General features: G+C 35.5%; 1 protein-coding gene across 3 annotated transcripts in view; it reads left to right on the forward strand.

Annotated features, from left to right (window-relative positions):
• Positions 1-23,088, forward strand: part of ERCC6L2 (ERCC excision repair 6 like 2) — a 110,762-nt gene that overhangs the window by 13,645 nt on the left and 74,029 nt on the right. For 2 of the 3 annotated variants that reach the window (XR_013758741.1, XM_079108819.1), the window contains exons 3-6: positions 763-885; positions 6,901-7,094; positions 20,135-20,296; positions 21,405-21,612. Coding sequence is in view for 2 of the 3 variants with exons in the window: in XM_079108819.1 (XP_078964945.1) it covers positions 763-885; positions 6,901-7,094; positions 20,135-20,296; positions 21,405-21,612 (687 nt within the window). In the remaining variant the exon portion in view is untranslated. Of the gene's footprint in view, positions 1-762; positions 886-6,900; positions 7,095-20,134; positions 20,297-21,404; positions 21,613-23,088 lie in introns of those variants that run through there. The other variant, XM_079108820.1, reaches the window with a different exon arrangement.

A 23,088-nucleotide genomic window follows, 5' to 3' on the forward strand; every position in this document is an offset into this window, starting at 1 on the left:
TTCTTCCATATAGACACCTCATACACTTTCCCTCTAGTCTTTAAAACAATCATTCCAATATTATTTTTGCCATTTTTACAGATATTATTCAGAGAGATTACCTACCTTGTCCAAGTTCACGTAACCGCCAAGTACCCAGAACTGAAATTCCAACCAATGTCTAATTGATTGACTGTTTCTTGCTACTGGTACATGAAATTATGTGTTCTTTTTTCTTTCTTTCTCACTTGATTTTTGGGGAGTAGCTGTTATTCAAAGTAGCAGTTGTATTGATGAATTATTTTAGACTATCTTAAAATAACATTCTGTCATTCTACCTTTATTTATTAGATAAACAGAAGTGTACAAATTTATGAGCCAAATAGTACTCCTTTTACAGTGTTATTTCTCTACAAGGAAAGAAGAATGTATACAGTTTATTCTAATAGAGGATAGGAAGAGATAGTTTCCATGGATAGAAACAAATAAGAAGGTAATGTCCCGCCTGGTGGAATTAAGAAAAAAATTCACTGAGTGGGTACTACTGAGCATGAAAGGGGTGGCAATATGTTTTTTCCTACTGCGTTCAGGGAAGCAATATTATTATGTACTTTTTTGTTAATACAAATGAGGAAAATCAATACTAGTGTTTCATTTTATATTTACCCCAACAAATCTATTCCTACATACTTTGTCACTCATTGGATAGTCATGTAAGCAGTAATATTTCGTATAACGATACATTATCCACAGTGACTAAAAAAAATCTTCCCTTCATCCCAGGTTATTTCATTTCTGGCCGCAGTTTTGCATAAAAAGGGAACGCGTGAAGATATTGAAAATAACATGCCAGAATTTTTACTAAGAAGTATGAAGAAGGAACCCCTTTCTTCTACAGCAAAAAAGGTAAAGTACATAGAAATACTCGACTCATGAAGCTGGAATTGTAAAGGCACAGAAAACATTTAAATTTCACAGAACATAGTATACATTTTAAAACAAGAATTTAAAAACATTAAAATATTTATTGCGAAGGTCTAAGTTTTGAAGGATTACCAATTTCTTCTTCTAGTTAAATTTGATTGTCTCTCAGAATGGCAGAATATAATTTTCAGCTTGAATTTGTTTTGGGATTTCGATCTATTACTTCATTAGATTTACGTGATTTGCTCAATTTGTTAAACTTCCATAAATGCACATGTAAAGTTAATTAAGTCTTCATTATGTTGTTTTTCATTTATGCAAGAATGAAAAGGAGACAGTTATAGATATTGGTAACGAAAGTATGTCTTGATATTTAGAGTTGCTAGGGAGACTGATTGCATCTCAAAACTATGAAACAAATTCTACCTATTCAAGGAAGCTGAAACTAGAAAGACTCTATCTCTGCTAGTCTCTGCCTGTGTCTGCTATTCATATTCTTACTTCAGCTCTCTCCTTTTGAAATATGTTTATAAATATACATGGTTCTTACAAAAAATAAGAGATTTCTAGTAAAACAATGAAATGCAAAAACAATATATTATACTTCTGTGTCTTTTATATTATCCTCAGCATCCAGGAAACTGGATTGGGAACAGGGATGAAGTGATTTTATGAAGATCATTATTTTATTATGGTAATGAACTACTTACCACGAGTTATAAAATAGAGTCTGTTTCATACATGTCTTATATACAAGATTACTGAGAATTCCAAGTTTACTCTAGTCTGTTGTAAGGACCATTTTTGTACAGAATTTTGAGAAGTATTCACTTACATTATTATAATTAAATTCTCTTACTATTTTTTATAGCATTAATGCCTCCTACATGTCAGATTTGATTGGATCCTAAAAGCATGGTGAATCTTAATGTATCTTAAGAATTGAAGAACTCAAGCATTGCTTTTAGCCCTGGATTCAGTTTTTTTGTTTTAAATTTAGTGCAGAGCCTATATAGCTTTCGTGTGCTACTTGTGACAGCAGGTGGGGGAAAGAAAAAAGGGAAGTGTAAAGTAATATTTTAAAATTTAAATATAATTAAAGGGTTTAAAATATTTTAGAACAAGCCTGGGAGGAGAGAAAAGAAAGGTGCTTATTTGATGGTGTGATAAGATATGCTAATAGCTACCTCAGTTGTCACTAATGCCTTGTTTCCTTTTTTCCTTCTTTTCTTTCTCTGTGAATTTGTGTGCATGTAAATTCCTTGCTCTAATGTATATTGCTATTATTCTGTCGTCTTTAGTTGAAATTTTGATTTATTTATTTTCATTCAGCTTTTTTATATTCTAATAAATTTTGTTAAAACTAAAATGTTCCTGTGATTACTGCTTCGGCTACATTCCATAAATTATGATGTAATCTTTTCATTATTCTTTTCTAAATTATCTGTGATTCTAATTTTCTTCTCTTTTAACCAGCTACTGTTTTAAAGGGAAGTTTTAAAATTTCTAGGTGAATAGATATATTGGAGTACAGAATGACAGGAGGGCTTAGCTTTTGTTGTTCAGTTCTAGTTTTCTTACTACTTTTTTAAAAAATTTTTTTTAGTTGTAGATGGATACAATATCTTTATTTTTTTATGTGGTGCTGAGGATCGAACCCAGTGCCTCATATGCTTGAGGCAAGTGCTTTACCACTGAGCCACAACCCCAGCCCTTATTACTACTTTAACTAGTGTTGTGGGGCACAACTTAAGAACAGACCCATCACCACTGAGAAGTCCAAATTTGAGAGTCTTTATTAAGCCGGCCAGCTGACTGTCTCACACAATGCCCCAAAAAATGGCTATTGGGAGAATAGCCCCGACCACAGGGTTGTAGGGGTTCTTATACCAAAAATCACATTAATCATAAATGTCTGTTGCTATGATTCAAAATTACCCATTAACATCATGAGATCATCGACAGAGGGGGAAGTGGGTCAAAATGACCCTTACCTAGGTACAAACTAAAGATGGTTACTAACATCCACACAATCACTGTTTACATGGTACATTGTTTAGGAGCAATAGGGATCAAAAGAGAGCAATTCTTTACTACATAGGAGTTGCCATTATATATTATTAAACATGTCACATCAAGTAACTGATGATGGGCACAGAGGTGGGGTGTTCCCATGGGAGAAATTTATTTCCTACATAACATGGAGTCTCAGAGCAAAATGGAATCTGTTTAGTCATTTCCCTGCAAGTCTGGTCTATAACATTCTCATGGAGCCAGATCTGTCAGCCCATCACACTAGCATAATAAATTATATAATAGGTAATAGATAATATAGCCTCAATGTTTTCTTTGGGGTTGAATTCATGGTTAAGTGTTTTTAATGCTCTGATGTTGTGCTTTGTGTAGTCTCTGTTGTTTTAAAATGTCTACTTCTATCTTACATTCTTTGTTATTATGGCCACATAGTATTTCTATTTAATCATTTTGTTAATTGCATTGTTAAAATTCTTGATACTGTTATGATTGATTTATTTGAGGAATTGGAACCTGAGAGAAATATAATACATTTTCCTGCTGTGACTTTGAGTTCCTTCATTTCTTTTTGTGTTTGTACTAGTTTTTGCTTGTTCAACATCTTCAATTCTTGTTTCATAATTCTTGTTTGTATATTGCTCTCACACTTAATTGGCAGTTTATTTGCAGTAGAAGTTTAAGTTTAAAGTTTTAGCTTGTAAGCTTAACAAAATCGTTTTATTATGTTCTGTTAATCCATATTGCATATGAGGGTTCAATGCTGAACTGACCTTTTTTTTTCCCTTGAAAAGGAAATTTTTTTGGTAGTGTTGAGAGTGTTTAGCATTTTATCTTTGAAATTCAAAAATGTTCATTGTTCCTAATGCTCACTGTAGAATGCTTCCGAATAAGTTCAGCTTTATAAAAATATGCCCAGTACTTTATGTAGGGGAAGCTGGGGACTGATTGTAAAATCAGCTTCTTTGGCTCATGGCTATTTGTACCTTCTTAAAGTCACTCAGCAATTTCTTCTCTTGACCCAGTCCTTGCAACAGCCTCAGCTGCTTTGTGACAGTTTGTTTTGCTTCTTGTTTCAGATTCCTTTTAGGAAAACGGCCTTTTTAAAAATTTTTTTCTCTTTCATAGATGCTGGATGGATTTCTCAGGTTATGCTGGTTCTCCTCTGCTCCGGCACTACTTTGATCTACTGGTGGTGCCCCTCTAGGCGTTCTGGCACTATTACAGATTTATTTTTATATTTGTTGTCATTGGTATCAGCACATACATTTGTTCAGTTAATCATCTGAACTGTAAAGTTTTTAAGAAGTTCATCATTGACATCATATAGTATTTTCCAGAAGTAAATAGAAACAAAATTATGACTGATGAAATTCTGGAAAGAGCCATCTGTATTGGTCCATTTAAAGCAATGTGCATTTTTGAAAGTTAGCTACAGAAGAAGTCAATTTATTTACACTTATTATGTTAATCACAGAATTACAACAGAATCCTGAAAAATTAATGTCAGAACTCTTTGAACCCCGCCTTTTAGTTAACTGAAGTTACAAATTAAGGAGTGGTAGATTTGAGGTATTTGTGTGGGATATGATACATCTCGTATACATTTAAAAACTTTTCAACTGAATAATAGTCAAAAAATGTATGAAATAGATGTGCCAAGAGTAGATTCCTAAAGGAAAAGACACAAACTATGTGTTTCAAATACTTATTCTTGGAAGAATTCTTTAGATTTAGGCTAAGTTTAGATTATAGTTTAGCCTGTATGAAAATGAGTAGTAGTAAATTTATTTTAAAGTATTACTATCTTTTATGATAAAGCTTTAGAGACTCTAAGTGAAATTCATAATACAGAGGAAGAGGTTATTTTGGCATTGACAAAACCAACATAAGAAGCAGTACTGGTGAATGAACATAAGTACTTTTCAATTATTTTATTTACTGTAAACAATTTCTTTAGTCCCTGTTAGTAACAAGAAGATTATGTTATAGAGAAAGCTACTGTGAACATCCTTATGCATTTACCTTGGCAACTTGTGCAGTTATGGCTGTTGGACAAATTCTTGGTATTGCAGTTGTGTTATAGGTACTGCTGGAATTGGAAAATTACTATCAGGACTCAGGTGGAATTTGGACCTAGTATTTTCATCTGGTAATATACAAAATTAGAAGGGAGATCTATAATTGAACTTAGTTCTTAAAGCCCTGATTTTATCTTTGAAAGTAGAAGAAAAATGGAATCATAGGATAAACTCGAAAGAGCAAAGTTATTTGAAATGAACCAAATATGACAAGAAAATACTTATATATGTTTGATGATGGGATGGGGAAAGGAACTCTCATATTCAGGAGGTTAGTCGTCTTTGTCTTTCCAAAACATAGTCACAGGTTCGAATTTTACAGGTGACTTATAGCTTAGATGAACTGTTACACAGGAGAGAGGGCAGCATTTAGAGCAGTATATTATTCTATTTTCATTATGTTTAATTGTATCATCTCTATCAAGTAAGACAATTATAAAACTATAGAAGAAACTTACTGGTAATTCTGGTAAATATAGCAGGTTAGGAATATTGGTAATGAGAAATAAAAACATTAAAAACTTAAAAGTTTTTGGTGACAGCAGTATACGAGTTATACAGGAAATATCCGTAGAACACTAAAGCATTCATATGAAAAACAAATATGTTAGTAATCTTTAAAAGTACTATTTTTGTTGAAGATTGTGATAGCTTTCTGTCACTGTGACAAAATACCTGAAATAAATAGCTCCCAAGAAGAAAAGGTTTAATTTGACTCTCAGTTTTGGAGATTTCAGTCCGTGGTTGGTTGGTCCATGAATCATGGTTGGAGTGCATATCAGAGGAAGCTGCTCATGTCATCATGGCTGGGAAGTGAAAGAGAGAGACAGAAGAGTCAGGGGTCCCAATGTCTCCTCCCGTGGTACACTCCCAATGGCCTAATTTCCTCTCAGTAAGCCGGGCTTCCTAACAGCTCTATTGGCTGGGGACCAGTTCTTTAGCACATGGGCCCTTGGGGGACATTTCATTCCTAAAGTACAGCAGAGGCATTAGGGCGGATGTCCTTTTTGCATCCATTGAAGAAGGAGCAGGAGGAAAGTTGAGATAATAAGCATCTCTTGAAAATCCCTGCTGTAGAGTAGAGTGATGGAGCAGTAGCTAGAGAGCTGTAAGGTTGAGGAAGAGGTTTTTGTTTTGTTTCTTTGTATAGCTTGTTTTTTGAATTCTGGGAAATATGTTTGCCCATAGATGTGGTCTACTGAAAATAGAAATCTAGTTCTTTAGGGAAGATTGGGGGCAATTTCTGCAACATTGACTCTAGGTTGCAAGAAAGGATGGATGGGAGCCACAGAATAAGTTCAAAGGTTGTCTTTAAGTTCAAAGGTCACAGTTGGGAATACAGGACATGGAAGTAAATATAGGTAGGCTACTTATAAAGTGCTAAGAGAGGTGGAGTTTCCTTCTCATTGATTCAGTGTTCCAGGGTATTTTCCATGTCTTCAACTGAGGTTTTCTGAGACAGGGATAGATGAAATGGGCTTGGAAAATGAAAAGGGCAGAGTACTCCAGAAGAACATCTATTTCAAGAACAGTGCTTGGCCTGTTTTGTGTATTCACAGTACCCACTTGGCTCTTGAAGTTTTTACTGGCTTCCTGATTTTACTCTTTTGGGGAGCTGTTTCTCTTTTATCTTTCAGTGCCTTCTATGAGTGGAAATCAAAAAATAACTGTTCCTTTGGACAACATTGGGCACCTATTTTGTTCTGACAGGATAGTTAGTGTTTAAGTGTCTTTTATGACCAAATATAGCCAGTCACTCAGTTGTATTTATTATTTGCTAGTGTCAAAATCAAAGTTAAATCAAAGGACTGTTGATATTTTGAATTTCACTTTGGCATTCTTTTTCATTTTTAAAAAACACCAAACGTTTCTCCTCTCCTTTTAGATGTTCTTAATAGTTGCTCCTCTTTCTGTCCTCTACAACTGGAAGGATGAATTGGATACCTGGGGATATTTCAGAGTCACTGTTTTACATGGTAACAAAAAAGACAATGAACTGCTTCGGATAAAGCAGAGGAAATGTGAAATTGCTCTAACAACTTATGAAACTCTGCGCTTGTGTCTGGATGAACTTAACAGGTAATGGATATTGATGATATGATAATGATTGCATTAACATTCTGCTGGCATCAGTTATATTTATCCCTTTATATTATGATGTTTAGAATCACTAAATTTTCTTTAGCTTGTTTTAATTTTATTTCACATTTATTAAAATATGTAGTTTGTAATTACTTATTCTCTGCAAAGAGAAGACCTCAGTCAGGTTTTTTACAGTGTCTTACACTGATTTCTAAATTCAGCACAGGAGCTCTCTAAACAATGTGTCTGCTAAAGACTCTTAAGACTTGCTTACAATCTTTTGTGCATATGGTGCCTATGCAGAGTCCAGAATTTATGAATGATTTTAATAATGGGAGTCTGTTGGGAACGGAGAGTGGCAAAATGTGTGTGCAAACACACATACACACACACACACACACACACACACACACACAAAGTACCATGACCTAAATTGTCAGAGGTGAGGTAAGCAGGTGCATATCATAAAGAGCACTGAAAGTCACTTAGAGGAGATGCTGGTCTTTATCTTTAGAGCCATAGAGTGCTCTGAAGTGCTTTAGTATGTTACAGAGATGAAAATGATCAGATTTGCATTTTTTAGTATTCTGGTGTGTCTGTGTGTGCAGACAGGGGAGCCAGGTTGATGGAGAAAGACTGTTAAGAGGTCTTTTATGGGCTGAATCGTGCCACTACCCAGATTCATGTGTACGGACAGGTCCAGCTGCAGTAGTTAAGGATGTGATTGTATTTAAAGGTGGGCCTTCAATAAGCTGATTAAATAGAAATCAGGCCATTGGGTGGGGCTGCAATCTGATGTGACTAGTGATCTGGTAGGAAGAAAATGACACCAAGCTCACGCATGCACAGAAAGCATGTATGAAGACCTAGCAAGAAGGCAGTCATCTGCAACCCAAGGAGAGAGGTCTGGAAGACACCCAGAGCGGTTGACACCTTGATCTCAGATCTCTAGCTTTCAGAATTGTGGGGACATTTCTCTTGTTTAAGACATCCAGTCTGTGATATTTTATTTTGACAAGGCTTTTATAACAGTCTGACCAAGGGAATATGGTAGTCAGGGTAAACTCTTCATAGTTGTGCCAGCAACAGCTTGGGCCTTGGTAAAATTATTAACTTTGATCCACTGCTAGCTAAGATTTCTGCCTATTAGGATACAGTTTATACCTAGTATGGCATTAGAAAAAGTTGCTGAATGACTTAAAATTGTTAAAAGAGTATATAGTCAATTACTGTCAATGAAAGATCTAATGGCAGAAAATCATGTTATTTTTTAAAGGTTATTTTCAAATCACATAAAAATGCTTTGACATAAGAAAAAATGAAGAATAACAACAATCAGTAGCTGTTTCGTTAATTTTATAAGCATGAAATATATTTAAGACAGAAAAGCCACCAATTAGCTATGTAACTTTGGGTAAGTCAACTCATCTGGAAAAATAACAGGGTAAATCTAAAATGGACTATTCAAACCCATCTGGAAAGTTTTATTAAAATCAATTTTAATGAGCTTTAATTTGAATCAAAATACTTAATACTGATTTTAAGTATGGTTAGCCCTTCATACATGGAAGTTCTGCATCTGGGAATTTAACCAACTGCAGATTGAAAATATTTACAAAGTAATGCATCTATACTGAACTTGTACAGGCTTTTTTTTTTTTTTTTCTTCCATTATTCACTAAACAATTCAGCGTAACCACTATTCACATATCATTTACATTGTATTAGTTATAAGTTAATGTAGAGGTGATTTAAAGTATTTGGAGGGATGTGCCTTAGGTTTTATGCAAATACTATGCCATTTTATATGAACAGCTTGAGCATCCATGGATTTTGTCTCCTGGACAAAATCCCCTGCAGATACTGAAGTAGTTTGATGAATCTTGACTAAGAATTGGCAAACTTTTGCTGTCAAGTACCAGATATTTTGCGCCAGGTACAGCAACTCAGGATGCTGAAGCAGGAGTTCAAAGCCAGCCTCAACAACTTAGCGAGGCCCTAAGCAACTTAGTGAGACCCTGCCTTAAAATAAAAAAGGGGTGGGAATGTGATTCAGTGGGTTGATTCCACAGTACCAAACCAACCAAACAAAAATCCAGATATTTGGGGGGCTACCTATAGTCTCTGTCAGATATAATTCTTTTAAATTTTTAAAACCCTTTGAACATGTAAAAACTATTCTTAGTTTGCTAGCCATACAAAATTGGCCACAAGCTAGATTTGGCCCTGGGGCTGTAGTTGACTGACCTCTGCTTTTGACAAATGGATACTTGAGCTCAACTATCATCCCTAATAAGGTCTGCCATATTTTTATTGTTCCCAGACTGCCCTTCTCCAACCTTTATCCATTGAGTTTGATTTCTGTCACTACAGATGAGAAAATGAAATTAGAAAGTACTCATTTGTTTCTGGCATCTTTTGCTGAGCATGTTTGAAATTCATCTATGTTATTGAGTATATCAGTGATTGTTCTTTTTAAATATTGAATTGCATTCCACTTAATAAGTATACCACATTTTATTACCTATTCACTTGAAGATGTCTATTTGGATTTTTCTAGTTTGGAATTATTATAAATAAAATTTCAAGAAATATTTGTTTGTAAGCCTTTTTTTGGGGGTGGGGACTTATATTTTCATATCTTTTGGGTAAATACCTGGGAGTGGAATTTCTGAGTTTTAGGGTAAGTGAAGGTTTAACTTTAGAAGAAACCACCAAACCACTTTCTAGAGTGGTTATACCATTGTATTTAGAGACAGTTCAGTTACTGCACATCCTCACCAGTGTTTGCATTGTCAGTGTTTGTTTTTAGCTATTATAGTGAGTATATAGTGGTATCTTGTAAAGTAAATTGCATTTTTCTGATCCATGTACACTTAAAAATTTATTCTACAGTTGTCAGGTATACTGTTCTATACATATTAATAAGACTCAGCTCTTTAAGGTATTGTTCAAGCGTTCTCCATCTTTATTGATTTTCTTTTGAGTTGGTTTACATTTCTGAGAGAGAAGTTTTGAGATCCTAGACTTATTTCTCCTTACAGTCTGCCGCTTTCAGTCATGCATCTTGGGGCTCTGTTATGAGGCATATGTGCAATTACTGTTATTTTTTTCCTGATCTCATTACTTAAAAGTGTTTCTTTTTATTTCTAATAATGTTTACCTTTGATATTAACACCTGTAACAATAGATTCTTCTTATGCTTATTGCATGAATATAGTTTTCCATCTTTTTAGTTCACATTTCTTTTTTATATTTGAAGTGAATCTCTGTAGTTAGTATATAGTTGAATCCTGCTTTTTTAAATCCATGCCTTTTACTTGGGATATTTAAACTGTTCATACTTAATGTAATTATTGGTAAAGTTGGATTTAGAGCACCATTTTTTTCAGGTCTTACTAGCCCTTACAAACTAGTAAGTTAACATGTTACTGTTTCATTGATGCTGGCAGAAACAGAGTAATCAAAGGCATGAAGTGATTAAGTGATTTGTTCAAGTCCACATAATTAATTAGTCATGGATGTTTAAACATTGACCATGTGTGGGTTTTTAACCAGGATACTGTACCACCCCCAAAAGACTTCATACAGTTAGGTAAATGTAATAAGTTGATTTATCATAGCACCATTCATATTTTAACTATTCTTTACCTGCCTATCCCTTTAGACTGTAAGCCTTTTAATATAGATTTTACTTCTATTTTTGTGATTTGGTTCTTATTGCACTTTTGGCACATAGTATTTACTGAAGAAATATTTGTTGGTATTTTCAATGACTGCTAAAAATATTAAGGAATTGCAAGAATTCTATAACTACTAATCATTTATTTATATGACTAGAGGAATCAAAATATTACCATTTTTATTTTATTGTATTTATTAGTTCAAATGGCTTTATTTTGATAGATTTTTCAAATATTTCATTTGAGTAAATATTTTTGTGATAATAGTCCTCTGAACATAGATAATCCAAAGAGTAGATAAGCATACTATATAGTATGAGTAAACTGTATCTTTTTGTTATTCTTTTTTTTAAATTCACTTTTATTGTAAACAAATGGGATATATCTTGTTTCTCTGTTTGTACATGAAGTAGAAGCATAGCATTCATGTAATCATACATTTACCTAGGGTAATAGTTTTTGCTTCATTCTGTTATTTTTTTCTCCCCCCCACCCCTCCCACCCCTCCCACCCCTCTTATCCTTCTATGCAGTCCCTCTTTCCTCCATTCTTGCCCCCCTCCCACCCCCCATTATGTCATCATCTGCTTATCAGCGAGCTCATTCGTCTTTTGGTTTTTTTGAGATTGGCTTATCTCACTTAGCATGATATTCTCTAATTTCATCCATTTGCCTGCAAATGCCATAATTTTATTATTTTTTATGGCTGAGTAATATTCCATTATATATATATATATATATGGATAAAGAAACTGTGGTGTATATATATATATACACCACAGTTTCTTTATCCATTCATCAATTGAAGGGCATCTAGGTTGGTTCCACAATCTGGCTATTGTGAATTGAGCAGCTATGAACATTGTTGTGGCTGTATCTCTATTGCTGATTTTAAGTCCTTTGGGTATAGGCCAAGGAGTGGGAAAGGTGGGTCAAATGGTAGGTCCATTCCAGGTTTTCTAAGGAATCTCCACACTGCTTTCCAGAGTGGCTTCACTAATTTGCAACCCCACTAGCAATGTATGAGTGTACCTTTTTCTCCACATCCTCGCCAACACCTATTGTTGCTAGTATTCTTGATAATCGCCATTCTAATTGGGGTGAGATGGAATCTTAGTGTAGTTTTGATTTGTATTTCTCTTATTACTAAAGATGTTGAACATTTTTTCATATATCTGTTGATTGCTTATAGATCTTCTTGTGTGAAGTGTCTGTTCATTTCCTTAGCCCATTTGTTGATTGGATTATTTGTATTCTTGGTGTAGAGTTTTTTGAGTTCTTTATATATTCCGGAAATTAGTGCTCTATCTGAAGTATGAGTGGCAAAGATTTTCTCCTACTCTGTAGGCTCTCTCTTCGCATTGTTGATAGTTTCCTTTGCTGAGAGAAAGCTATTTAGTTTGAATCTATCCCAGTTATTGATTCTTGCTTTTATTTCTTGTGCAATAGAAGTCCTGTTAAGGAAGTCTGATCCTAAGCCAACATGTTGAAGATTTGGACCTACTTTTTCTTCAATAAGATGCAGAGTCTCTGGTCTGATTCCAAGGTCCTTGATCCATTTTGAGTTGATTTTTGTGCAGGGTGAGAGATAGGGGTTTAGTTTCATTCTGTTGCTGGATTTCCAGTTTTCCCAGCACCATTTGTTGAAGAGGCTGTCTTTTCTCCATTGCATATTTTTGGCATCTTTGTCTAGTATGAGAAAATTGTATTTATTTGGGTGTGTGTCTGTGTCCGCTATTCTGTACCATTGATCTACCTGTCTATTTTGGTGCCAATACCATGCTGTTTTTGTTACTATTGCTTTGTAGTATAGTTGAAGGTCTGGTATTGCGATACCCCCTGTTTCACACTTACTGCTAAGGATTGCTTTAGCTATTCTGGGTTTCTTCTTATTCCAGATGAATTTCATGATTGCTTGCTCTATTTCTGTGAGATACGTCATTGGGATTTTAATTGGAATTGCATTGAATCTGTATAGCACTTTTGGTAGTATGGCCAATTTGACAATATTAGTTCTGCCTATCCAAGAACATGGGAGATCTTTCCATCTTCTAAGGTTTTCTTTAATTTCTTTCTTTAGTGTTCTGTAGTTCTCATTGTAGAGGTCTTTTACCTCTTTTGTTAGATTGATTCCCAAGTATTTTATTTTTTTCAAAGCTATTGTGAATAGGGCAGTTTTCCTAACTTCTCTTTCTGAAGATTCATCACTTATGGATAAAAATGCATTGGATTTATGAGCATTGATCTCTTATATCCTGCTACTTTTCTGAATTCACTTATGAGTTCTATACGTTTTCTGGTGGAATATCCTGGTTCCCCTACATACATAATCATGTCATCAGCAAATAGGGATAGTTTGAGTTCTTCTTTTCCTATTCATATCCCTTTAATTTCCTTGGTCTGTCTAATTGCTCTGGCTAGAGTTTCAAGGACAATGTTGAATAGAAGTGGTGAAAGAGGGCATCCCTGCCTTGTTCCAGTTTTTAGGGGGAATGCTTTCAGTTTTTCACCATTTAGAATTATATTGGCCATGGGCTTAGCATAGATAGCCTTTACAATGTTAAGGAATGTTCCCACTATCCCTACTTTTTCTAGTGTTTTGAGCACAAAGGGATGCTGTATTTTATCAAATGCTTTTTCTGCATCAATCAAAATAATCATGTGATTTTTTACTTTAAGTCTGTTGATATGGTGAATTACATTTATTGATTTCCGAATGTTGAACCAACCTTGCATCCCTGGGATAAAACCCACTTGATCATAGTGCACTATCTTTTTAATATATTTTTGTATGTGATTTGCTAAGATTTTGTTGAGAATTTTTGCATTAATGTTCATTAAGGATATTGGTCTGAAATTTTCTTTCCTCGATGTGTCTCTGTCTGGTTTAGGTATCAGGATGATATTGGCGTCATAGAATGAGTTTGGGAGGGTTCCTTCCTCTTCTATTTCATGAAATACTTTGAGGAGTATTGGACTGATCTCTTCTTTAAAGGTTTTGTAGAACTCGACTGAGAACCCATCTGGTTCCGAATTTTTCTTTGTTGTTAGGCTTTTGATGACTTCTTCTGTTTCATTACTTGAAATTGATCTATTTAAATTGTGTATGTCCTCGTGGTTCAGTTTAGGTAATTCATATGTCTCTAGAAACCTGTTGATGTCTTCAAGATTTTCTATTTTGTTGGAGTATAGATTTTCAAAATAGCTTCTAATTATGTTTTGTATTTCAGTCATGGCTGTTGTGATATTTCCTTGTTCATTCCGAATTTTAGTAATTTGGATTTTCTCTCTCCTTTCTTTGTTAGTGTGGCTAAGGGTTTATCAATTTTGTTTATTTTTTCAAAGAACGAACTATTTATTTTGTCAATTTTTTTCTATTGTTTCTTTTGTTTCAATTTCGTTGATTTCAGCTCTGATTTTAACTATTTCCTATCTTCTACTACTTTTGGTGTTGCTCTATTCTTCTTTTTCTAGGGCTTTGAGCTATAGTGTTAGGTCATTTATTTGTTGATTTTTTTCTTCTTTTATTGAATGCGCTCCATGAAATAAATTTTCCTCTAAGTACTGCTTTCATAGTGTCTCAGAGATTTTGATATGATGTTTCTTTGTTCTCATTTACCTCTAAGAATTTTTTAATTTCCTTCCTGATGTCTTGTGTTATCCATTCCTCATACAGTAGCGTATTATTTAATCTCCAGGTGTTGGAGTAGTTTCTGGTTTTCACTCTGTCATTTATTTCTAATTTCAATTCATTATGATCTGATAGAATACAAGGTAGTATCTCTATCTTCTTGTAATTGCTAACATTAGCTTTGTGGCATAGAATATGGTCTGTTTTAGAGAAGGATCCATATGCTGCTAAGAAGAAAGTGTATCCACTCTTTGTTGGATGGTATATTCTATAAATGTCCGTTAAATCTAAAATATTGATTGTGTTATTCATATCTATGGTTTCTTTGTTCAATTTTTGTTTGGAGGATCTGCCAGTGGTGAGAGAGGTGTGTTAAAATCACCTAGTATTATAGTGTTGCAGTCTATTTGATTTCTGGAATTGAGAAGGATTTGTTTGACGTGCATGGATGAGCCAATGTTTGGGGCATAGATATTTATGATTGTTATGTCTTGCTGATTTATGCTTCCCTTAAGCAGTATGAAATGTCCTTGTTTATCCTTTCTGACTAACTTTGGCTTGAAGTCCACATTATCTCATATGAGGATGGATACTCCGGCTTTTTTGCTGTGTCCATGTGCATGGTATGTTTTTTCCCATGTTTTTACCTTTAGTCTGTGGGAGTCTCTTTCTATGAGATGAGTCTCTTGCAGGCAGCAAATTGTTGGATCTTTCTTTTTAATCCAATCTGCCAGTCTATGTCTTTTGATTGATGAGTTCAGGCCATTAACATTCAGGGTTATTATTGAGATATGATTTATATTCCTGATCATTTGGCTCTTTTTTTTTTTGACACGACTTGGTTTCTCCTTAGACTGTTCCTTTAGGGTAGTTCCTCCCTTTGCTGATTTACATCATTGTTTTTCATCTCTTCCTCATGGAATATTTTGCTGAGAATGTTCTATAATGCCGGCTTTCTTTTTGTAAATTCTTTTAGCTTTTGTTTATCATGGAAGGATTTTATTTCATTGTCAAATCTGAAGGTAAGTTTTGCTGGGTATAAGATTCTTGGTTGGCATCCGTTTTCTTTCAGGTCTTGAAAAATGTTGTTCCAGGCCCTTCTAGCTTTAGGGTCTGGATTGAAAAATCTGCTGATATCTGTATTGGTTTCCCCCTGAATGTAATTTGATTCTTTTCTCTTGCAGCCTTTAAAATTCTGTCTTTATTTTGTATGTTAGGTATTTTCATAATAATGTGCCTTGGTGTGGGTCTGTTGTAATTTTGTGTATTTAGAGTCCTATAAGCCTCTTGTACTTGCTTTTCCATTTCATTCTTGAGATTTGGGAAGTTTTCTGATATTATTTCATTGAATAGATTGTTCATTCCTTTAGTTTGTTTCTCTAAGCCCTCCTCATTCCCAATCATTCTTAAATTTGGCCTTTTCATGATATCCCATAATTCTTGTAGATTCTGTTCATGATTTCTTACCATCTTCTCTGTTTGGTCAACTTTGTTTTCAAGATTAAATATTTTGTCTTCAATATCTGAGGTTCTGTCTTCCAGGTGTTCTATCCTATTGATTGTGCTTTCTGTGGAGTTTTTAATTTGGTTTATTGTTTCCTTCATTTCAAGGATTTCTGTTTGTTTCTTTTTCAATATCTCTAACTCTTTATTGAAATGATCTTTTGCTTCCTGTATTTGCTCTTTTAACTGTCGATTGGTGCAATCATTCAGTGCCTGCATTTGCTCTTTCATCTCATTGTTTGCTTCCCTGATTGTTTTAATTATGTGCATTCTGAACTCCCTTTCTGACATTTCTTCTGCCATGCTGTCATTGGATTTTATTGCTATACCATCTAGGTTTGTTTGGAACATTTTCTTCCCTTGTTTTCTCATATTGCTTAGGTATCTACCCCTCTAGTAGTGAAACTCTGGGATATTTCAGATTTCCTCTATTGACTAATATTGTCTGTGTAGATTTCCAATAACTCACCTCTTAGCCTTCATTAGCCTGAAGTCGTGGAGAAACTTGATAATGCAGTGGTCCACTAGGAAGTTGCCCCTCTAGGGGTGGTGGCCCTCAGTTGGGGTGTATTCCCTGTCAGTGGGCAAAGGTGCCTCCACTTGTTGATGGATGGTCGGTCAAAGGGGGACTAGACTGCAGACTGGGGAACATCTGATCTGGGCCTGTGTCTCTGGTTCTACTGCCCTGGTGTGAAAGCCTCACCCAGCGGGGAAGACTCACCTGGTGGGGAAGTTCCGCTGGGCAGCTCTCCACTGAGCAGTTCAGAACAGTTTGGTCCAGAACTGCCACCTGGACTGGGAAGCCCTCCTGTTGATCTACCGCCTCGGCTGGGGAGCCTGTCCCTGGGAGGGACTCCCTCTCTGAGCAGCCCTCCTCTGCCACGTTCCCTGGAGACTGGAGCTACTGCCTGGGCCTCGGACCCTCACTCTGAGTGGAAGCCTCTCGCTGTGCGGCCCTCCTCTGCAATGCACCTGGTTGACTGAGTTCTCGGCTTCAGCAGGGGAGTCTCACTGGGCCACTCTACTCCACGAAGTTCCCTGCGTTTCGGGACTACTGCCCCATCCAGGGAGACTGACCAGTGGGAGAGACTGACCTGGTGGCTCTGAGTTGGTCCCAAGTCTGTCAATACCTCCTCTTCTTGACTCCTGGGTCTTGTCAAAGGTCCTCTAACCTCCTGTAAGTGTCTCAGGAAGGGAGTTGCCCTTCCAATGATGATGGCCACACCCTCAGAAATAATTTGAAATGCCTGCACCAGCCTATAAAGAAGCCTCTGGCCAGCTCCCTGATGCAGGCGAGCCGGCTGGTCTGCCGGCTTGCTCCATGATGGTGACAGACCTCAGCGCCCTCAGTGATGGCGTCTGTGTTTGGCCTGGTGGTTGGGCGGGTAGGCTGCCTGCTGCCTAGCTCTGCAAGGCAGGCGGGTTGGGTGCCCGCCTGCTACCTCCCGTGCAGGCGACCGGACTCACCTGCCAGCTCGCTCTGCAACTGCGACCCACCAGTGATGGCACCTCCCCCAGTGCAGGGGTTGGGGGGCAGTCCCTCAGTGATGGCGCCTGTGCTTGGCCTGATGGTTGGGTGGGTCTCTTTTTGTTATTCTTAATCTATTTTTTTTACTTTATTTTAATGTGTATCACAGTTATATGTACATATGATTTAAAGACCAAATATAATAAAAGACTTATAGGAAGAACTGCAGGTCGTTCCATCCATCCCTTAACTCACCTGTACCTTCAGCTCTTCCTGATTTTCTTGTTCTTTACATCCATTTTTATACTATAACTTTAAATTTTTCTTCAGTTTTCAGTATTTTCTGTTGATCTGTCTTAAAGAAGATGAAGACTGCTGTGTTTCCCCTTTCCCTTCTTCACTTTGGGGTAACAGGTTGGTCCGTCTGTTCAGTGGAGTGGGAATTGATGTCTAGGAGCTTCAGCTAGGTTTTGAACAGACTGCTGAGCATTTCCTCGCTTCAGCTTCCAGAGGCATCTGGTGCCACCAAGTCCTGGCCTTTTAAGACCTAAATCCATAAATCAGACTGCTTCTTGGCTTTCTGCATGCTGGCATAGTGTACTGCCTTCTCTGCTTTTGTAAGTCATCTTGTCCATCTTCTTTCCAACTTCTAGAGTTTTGTTTTTCCTCTTTCTCTTTGTTCTTGAAGGTTTTTACCTTTTTTCAGCTTTGAATTAAGAAAATTATGAAACCTGTAGAAAAGCTGAAACAATTATATGTGAACCTTTATAGACTCACTCCTTAGATTCAGCAGTTCTGTGTATATATTCATTGTCTGTGTACACTAGTGGTATTGAAGCATTTCAGTAAGTTGCATATAGCATGAGAACTTTATCCGAAAATAGTTTAGCATTGGTCTCACACATAAGAAAATTAATAACAGTTAAAATTTACTTAGTTATCCTCAAAATATCTTTATTATCTAATATTTGTAAAGCAGGACTCAATAATCTTGAATGAATCAAGTTACTCGGTTTTTTTAATCTCTCCTAATCTAGAGCAATCCCCACAACTTGTTTTTTTTTTCATGATGTGAACTTTTGTGGGAACCAAGCTAATTGTTCTTAGGATGTCTCACATATTAGATTTGTCTGAATGCTTTCTCAAGAAATTGCTTTCTTCTACCATCTGATTTCTTGAGTAAACTGATTCTAGCCTAAGTCTTAATTAGACTCATGTTTTTGGCAGTGATGCTGTAGACTTCACATCACTGCACTTCAGGCTATTGCACTGTTAATGACGCCAAGCTTGATCCACAGGCTAAGGAGATGGTCACCAGATCCCTCCACTGTAAAGCTGTGTCTCCTCTTATAATGAGAGAATAATTTGTGAGGTGATATTTTACTACCATTTAAGTATTCTGTCTCTCAGCCCCTTTGCTTAGAAGTATTAGCATGTTCAAATTATTCTTGCCCGAAATGTTTATTTTATTGGGTTTTACGTGTTTTTCTAATTTCTTCTATGCTTATTAATAGTATTTTCCTGTAAAGAAAAGCATCTCTCATTAATTAGAAATTAATTATAGTTTTGACCTTGAAAAAGCAAAGTGAGTGCTTGCTTCTTTTGCATGACCGCTTTTCAGAGTAAGAAGTTAACATAATAGTTGTCTACCATACAGTTTCTCTCCGCTCATCCCTTTCCCTCTCAAGTAGACATTTGGCAAAATGTCTTTTGCCCATCTTTTAATTGGTTTGCTTTATGTTGTGTGAGTTGTAATAGTTCTTTATGTATTCCATATTCAAGTCCTTTATCTGACTATGATTTGCTAATATTTTCTCCTGTTCTGTAGCATGCCTTGGTGTTTTCTTAATGCTGTCTGAAAGAGCACAAGTTTTTAACTTTAATGAAGTCCAGCTTATCAGTTTTTAAAAAAATTTACTTGGTGTCATGTCTGAAAAGTTTGTTCCTAACCCTTAATTATGTAGATTTTTTTCTGTCTTGTAAGTTTTATAATTTTACTTCATATTTAACTCTATCATCTATTTTGAGTTAATTTTGAAAATGATGTGAGGTAAGGGTCTAAATTTTTTTCATAGAACTCCTAACTCTTACTTATTCAGGGCTTTCTACTCTCTTATAGCTATTATTCTTGATGCTCCAGTATTCCAGTTAGGGTGGCTTCTGGTCCTTTGGACACGTTCTCATTTGTCTTTGATTACATCTGGGCTTTCTAGCTCTCAAATATTTCACCTGCTAAGTGCCTAAAATCAACCATTCTCCATTTTCCACATGACTGTTTCTTTTTAGTAGATGGACCACAATGGGAGCGCATTGCTACTGGGGTTACCAATGATACCAACCCTTTTTAGTAAGCAGAGTAAGGTATTACAGTGTTTAGAAAACCATGAGTTTATAATGTTGTCTTTTCATGCACCTTTAATGTTGCAAATTTTTCTTTTTTATTTTGTATTCTTGTCTCTAGTTTGCTACTTTTCGAAAAAATTCTTTATTGTCATTTAGTGACGTTTAAATTCTTCTTTTCATTCCACTCTTATTAAACATAATCTCTGTACCCTTTTGTGTTCTTCATACATATTTTGTTCTTGTAAGCTGTTCAAACCTGTGACAATTTAACTAGAATCCAGTGAAATTATCAAAGAATAAGTGATAAGGGGGACTACAAAAGTTGGTAGCAAAAACTCTTCTCTAAAAATTCTTTAGACTAAGAAAAAAAGGTTTTCTTAGTCTTTCCTGCTTTTATTTTTACTTTATAGTTTGGAGTGGTCAGCCATCATTGTAGATGAAGCTCATAGAATCAAGAATCCAAAGGCAAGAGTAACAGAAGCTATGAAAGCTCTAAAGTGCAACGTTCGCATCGGCCTCACTGGAACCATTCTTCAGAACAACATGAAGGAACTGTGGTGTGTTATGGACTGGTAAGTGAAAACACTATTAAAAAAAAAAAAAAACAATTATCGAATGCTTCTTTCTCTTAGTGCTATCTTGTTAGTTAATTGTTAGTTTCAGAAAACAAAAGTCAAAAAATTATTTAACTGTTTGCAGAAATATTTGATCCTAAGGACTTAAAATCAGCATACTACAGTAAAGCAGCCACATCAGTGTTCATAGCTGCTCACTGCACGATAGCTAGATTGTGGAACCAACCTAGATGCCCTCCAGTTGATGAATGGATAAAGAAATTGTGGTGCCTATACACAATGTAATGTTATTCAGCCATAAAGAAGAATAAAATTATGGCATTTGTTGGTAAATGGATGGAGTTGGAGAATATAATGCTAAGTGAAATAAGCCAATCCCAAAAAACCAAAGGCCTAATGTTTTCCCTGATAAGTGGATGATGATACATAACAAGGGGGAAGGGACAAGGGAAGAATGGATTGTGTAGAAGGAAATAGGGCAGGAGTTGGTGGGGAAAGGAAAGATAGTGGACAGAGACACATTATTACCCTATGTACATGTGTGATTAACACGAATGGTGTGAATCTATATTGTGTACAATCATAGAAATGAAAAGTACCCCATTTGTGTACAGTGAATCAAAATGCAGTCTGTAAAAATAAAAATTAAAGAAGGAAAATAAATAAATACAAATGTGAATTTAGTTAATAAATTCATATAAATGTGGACTGTATGCTTAAAAAAAAAAACTATGTGCCTACCTGTCTTCCCACATGCATGCTTTTTATTGTTATTTTTCTACCTTATAATAAATTAATATATCTAAATTTTAAAAAAGTAAATATTTAATCCTAAACATATTATATAGAGAATTCTATGTAAACCTATCTTTATATATTATTCCTGCCCCATAAGTAAATATACATACTAACTTACCAATTCCATCATTATCTTTTTATAAACTGAAACTGTTATCAAAAAAAGAACATTTTTTTCTTGACTTTTGTTTTTGCTGCCTGATAAACAAGTGAATGAAGATATTTCTTAGATGCAAAAAGAGATGCACGTTTTTATTTTTAGATAACTAAATAAAATGTTCATATTTTTCTCATTGCTTTAATAAAGGGCTGTGCCAGGACTTTTAGGTAGCAGGTCCCACTTCAAAAAGCAGTTTTCTGACCCAGTAGAACACGGTCAGAGACACACAGCAACCAAAAGAGAACTAGCTACTGGCCGAAAGGCCATGCAAAGGCTTGCGAAAAAGATGTCTGACTGGTTTCTCAGGCGGACCAAGACTCTTATCAAGGATCAATTGCCTAAGAAGGAAGACCGGGTGAGAACTACATTTGTACATATTATTAAATTCTTGGGTTTTTTGTTTTTGTTTTTTTTCCTGAAAATTGTCCTTTCTGAGAAGAAGTCTGTCTTCTATGGGATTTTGTGAATATGATTTTGTGTCTTTTATTCTTTGTGGAAAAAAATTTTTACATGTGAAATTTCAGAAAACATTAATTGAGCTCAGTTGTTTTCCTTACTCATTTACTAATCTGTTCGCTAACAGGTTTGTGGTTAGTATATGTGTTATCATCTTTCTGTTGCTATGACATACATGAGATAAATCAGCTTGAAAGGAGGAAATATTTATTGTGGCTCATGGTTTCAGAGGTTTCAGGCCATGGTTGCTTAGCCCTGTTGCTTTGGGCTGGTGGCAAGAACATTGTGGCATGAGATTGTGGGGAAACAAAGCTGCTCATGTTATGCCAGCCAGGAAGAAAAAAGCAAGGAAGAAACTGGGGTTCTGATATTTGCTTCAAGGGCACGCCCCCAGTGATCTAACTTCCTTTCACTAGGCCCCACCTCCTAAAAGTTCAGTCGTGTCACAGACTGGGAACCAAGCCTGTAGCATATGGGCCTTTGAGGGATATTTATGATCCAAACCATAAAATTAATTAAATTCATTTCTTATCAAGGCTCTTGACACAATTCTTAAAGGAAGTAAGAGGAGACTCTCTCCCTAATGTATTTTCTATTTACTTTTTGTCCTCTCTGTACTATCTAGTGTCTACCACGCCATGTATTGGCACCTTAATTCTAGTTACATTACCAAGGTGATGAAGAGCTTTATTTCTAGGTTTGTTTTATGTGGAATGATATTAGCAATTATATTACCTAATTTTTTGAATTTGTGAGAAAATTACATTATTAAATTTTTAAAGTTGACTTTAAGAGAAATTTTTAAAAATATAGTAATCTTGTAGTTTCTAGTCTTGTGGTTCTTCTAGTTCAGGCAATGGAATGAAGCTTCTATAAATTACTATGAACGAAACCTAGTTAGTATTCTCCCAAATAAGAGTAATCCTATGAAATGCCCTCTAATCTTAGGTTATCCCAGTGAGTATTACTTTAAAAAGATAGACTTCAAAAGAAAATATGATATTGATATGCAAGATGGGGAAATTGATACAATGTCTTTGATATTTATCTAAAGCAAAAATTATTATTGTATGTAGATACTTGATGAACCCCTCACTTTTAAAAATTTTTTATGCAATTATATATTATTTAGTTACCCATCTAGTAGGAACAACGAAATCATAAGTATATGAGGAGAGAATTGTGCATAGAAGTTTCAGACTAGGGCTCTGAAATCAAATGCTACAGCTTGAATTGGCTTCCCCACTTAAATGTGTTGTGCTGAGGTTCTCAAATGTGGATTTTTCATTTGTTAAATGAAAATGATGATAAGCCAACCTCTCGTGGTTGCTCTGAAAGGTATGATACAGAAGAGATGTGTAGTAAATGCTGCTGT

The sequence above is a fragment of the Sciurus vulgaris genome, assembly GCF_902686455.1.
Source record: "Sciurus vulgaris genome assembly, chromosome: 13".
NCBI classification, from domain to species: Eukaryota; Metazoa; Chordata; class Mammalia; order Rodentia; family Sciuridae; genus Sciurus; species Sciurus vulgaris.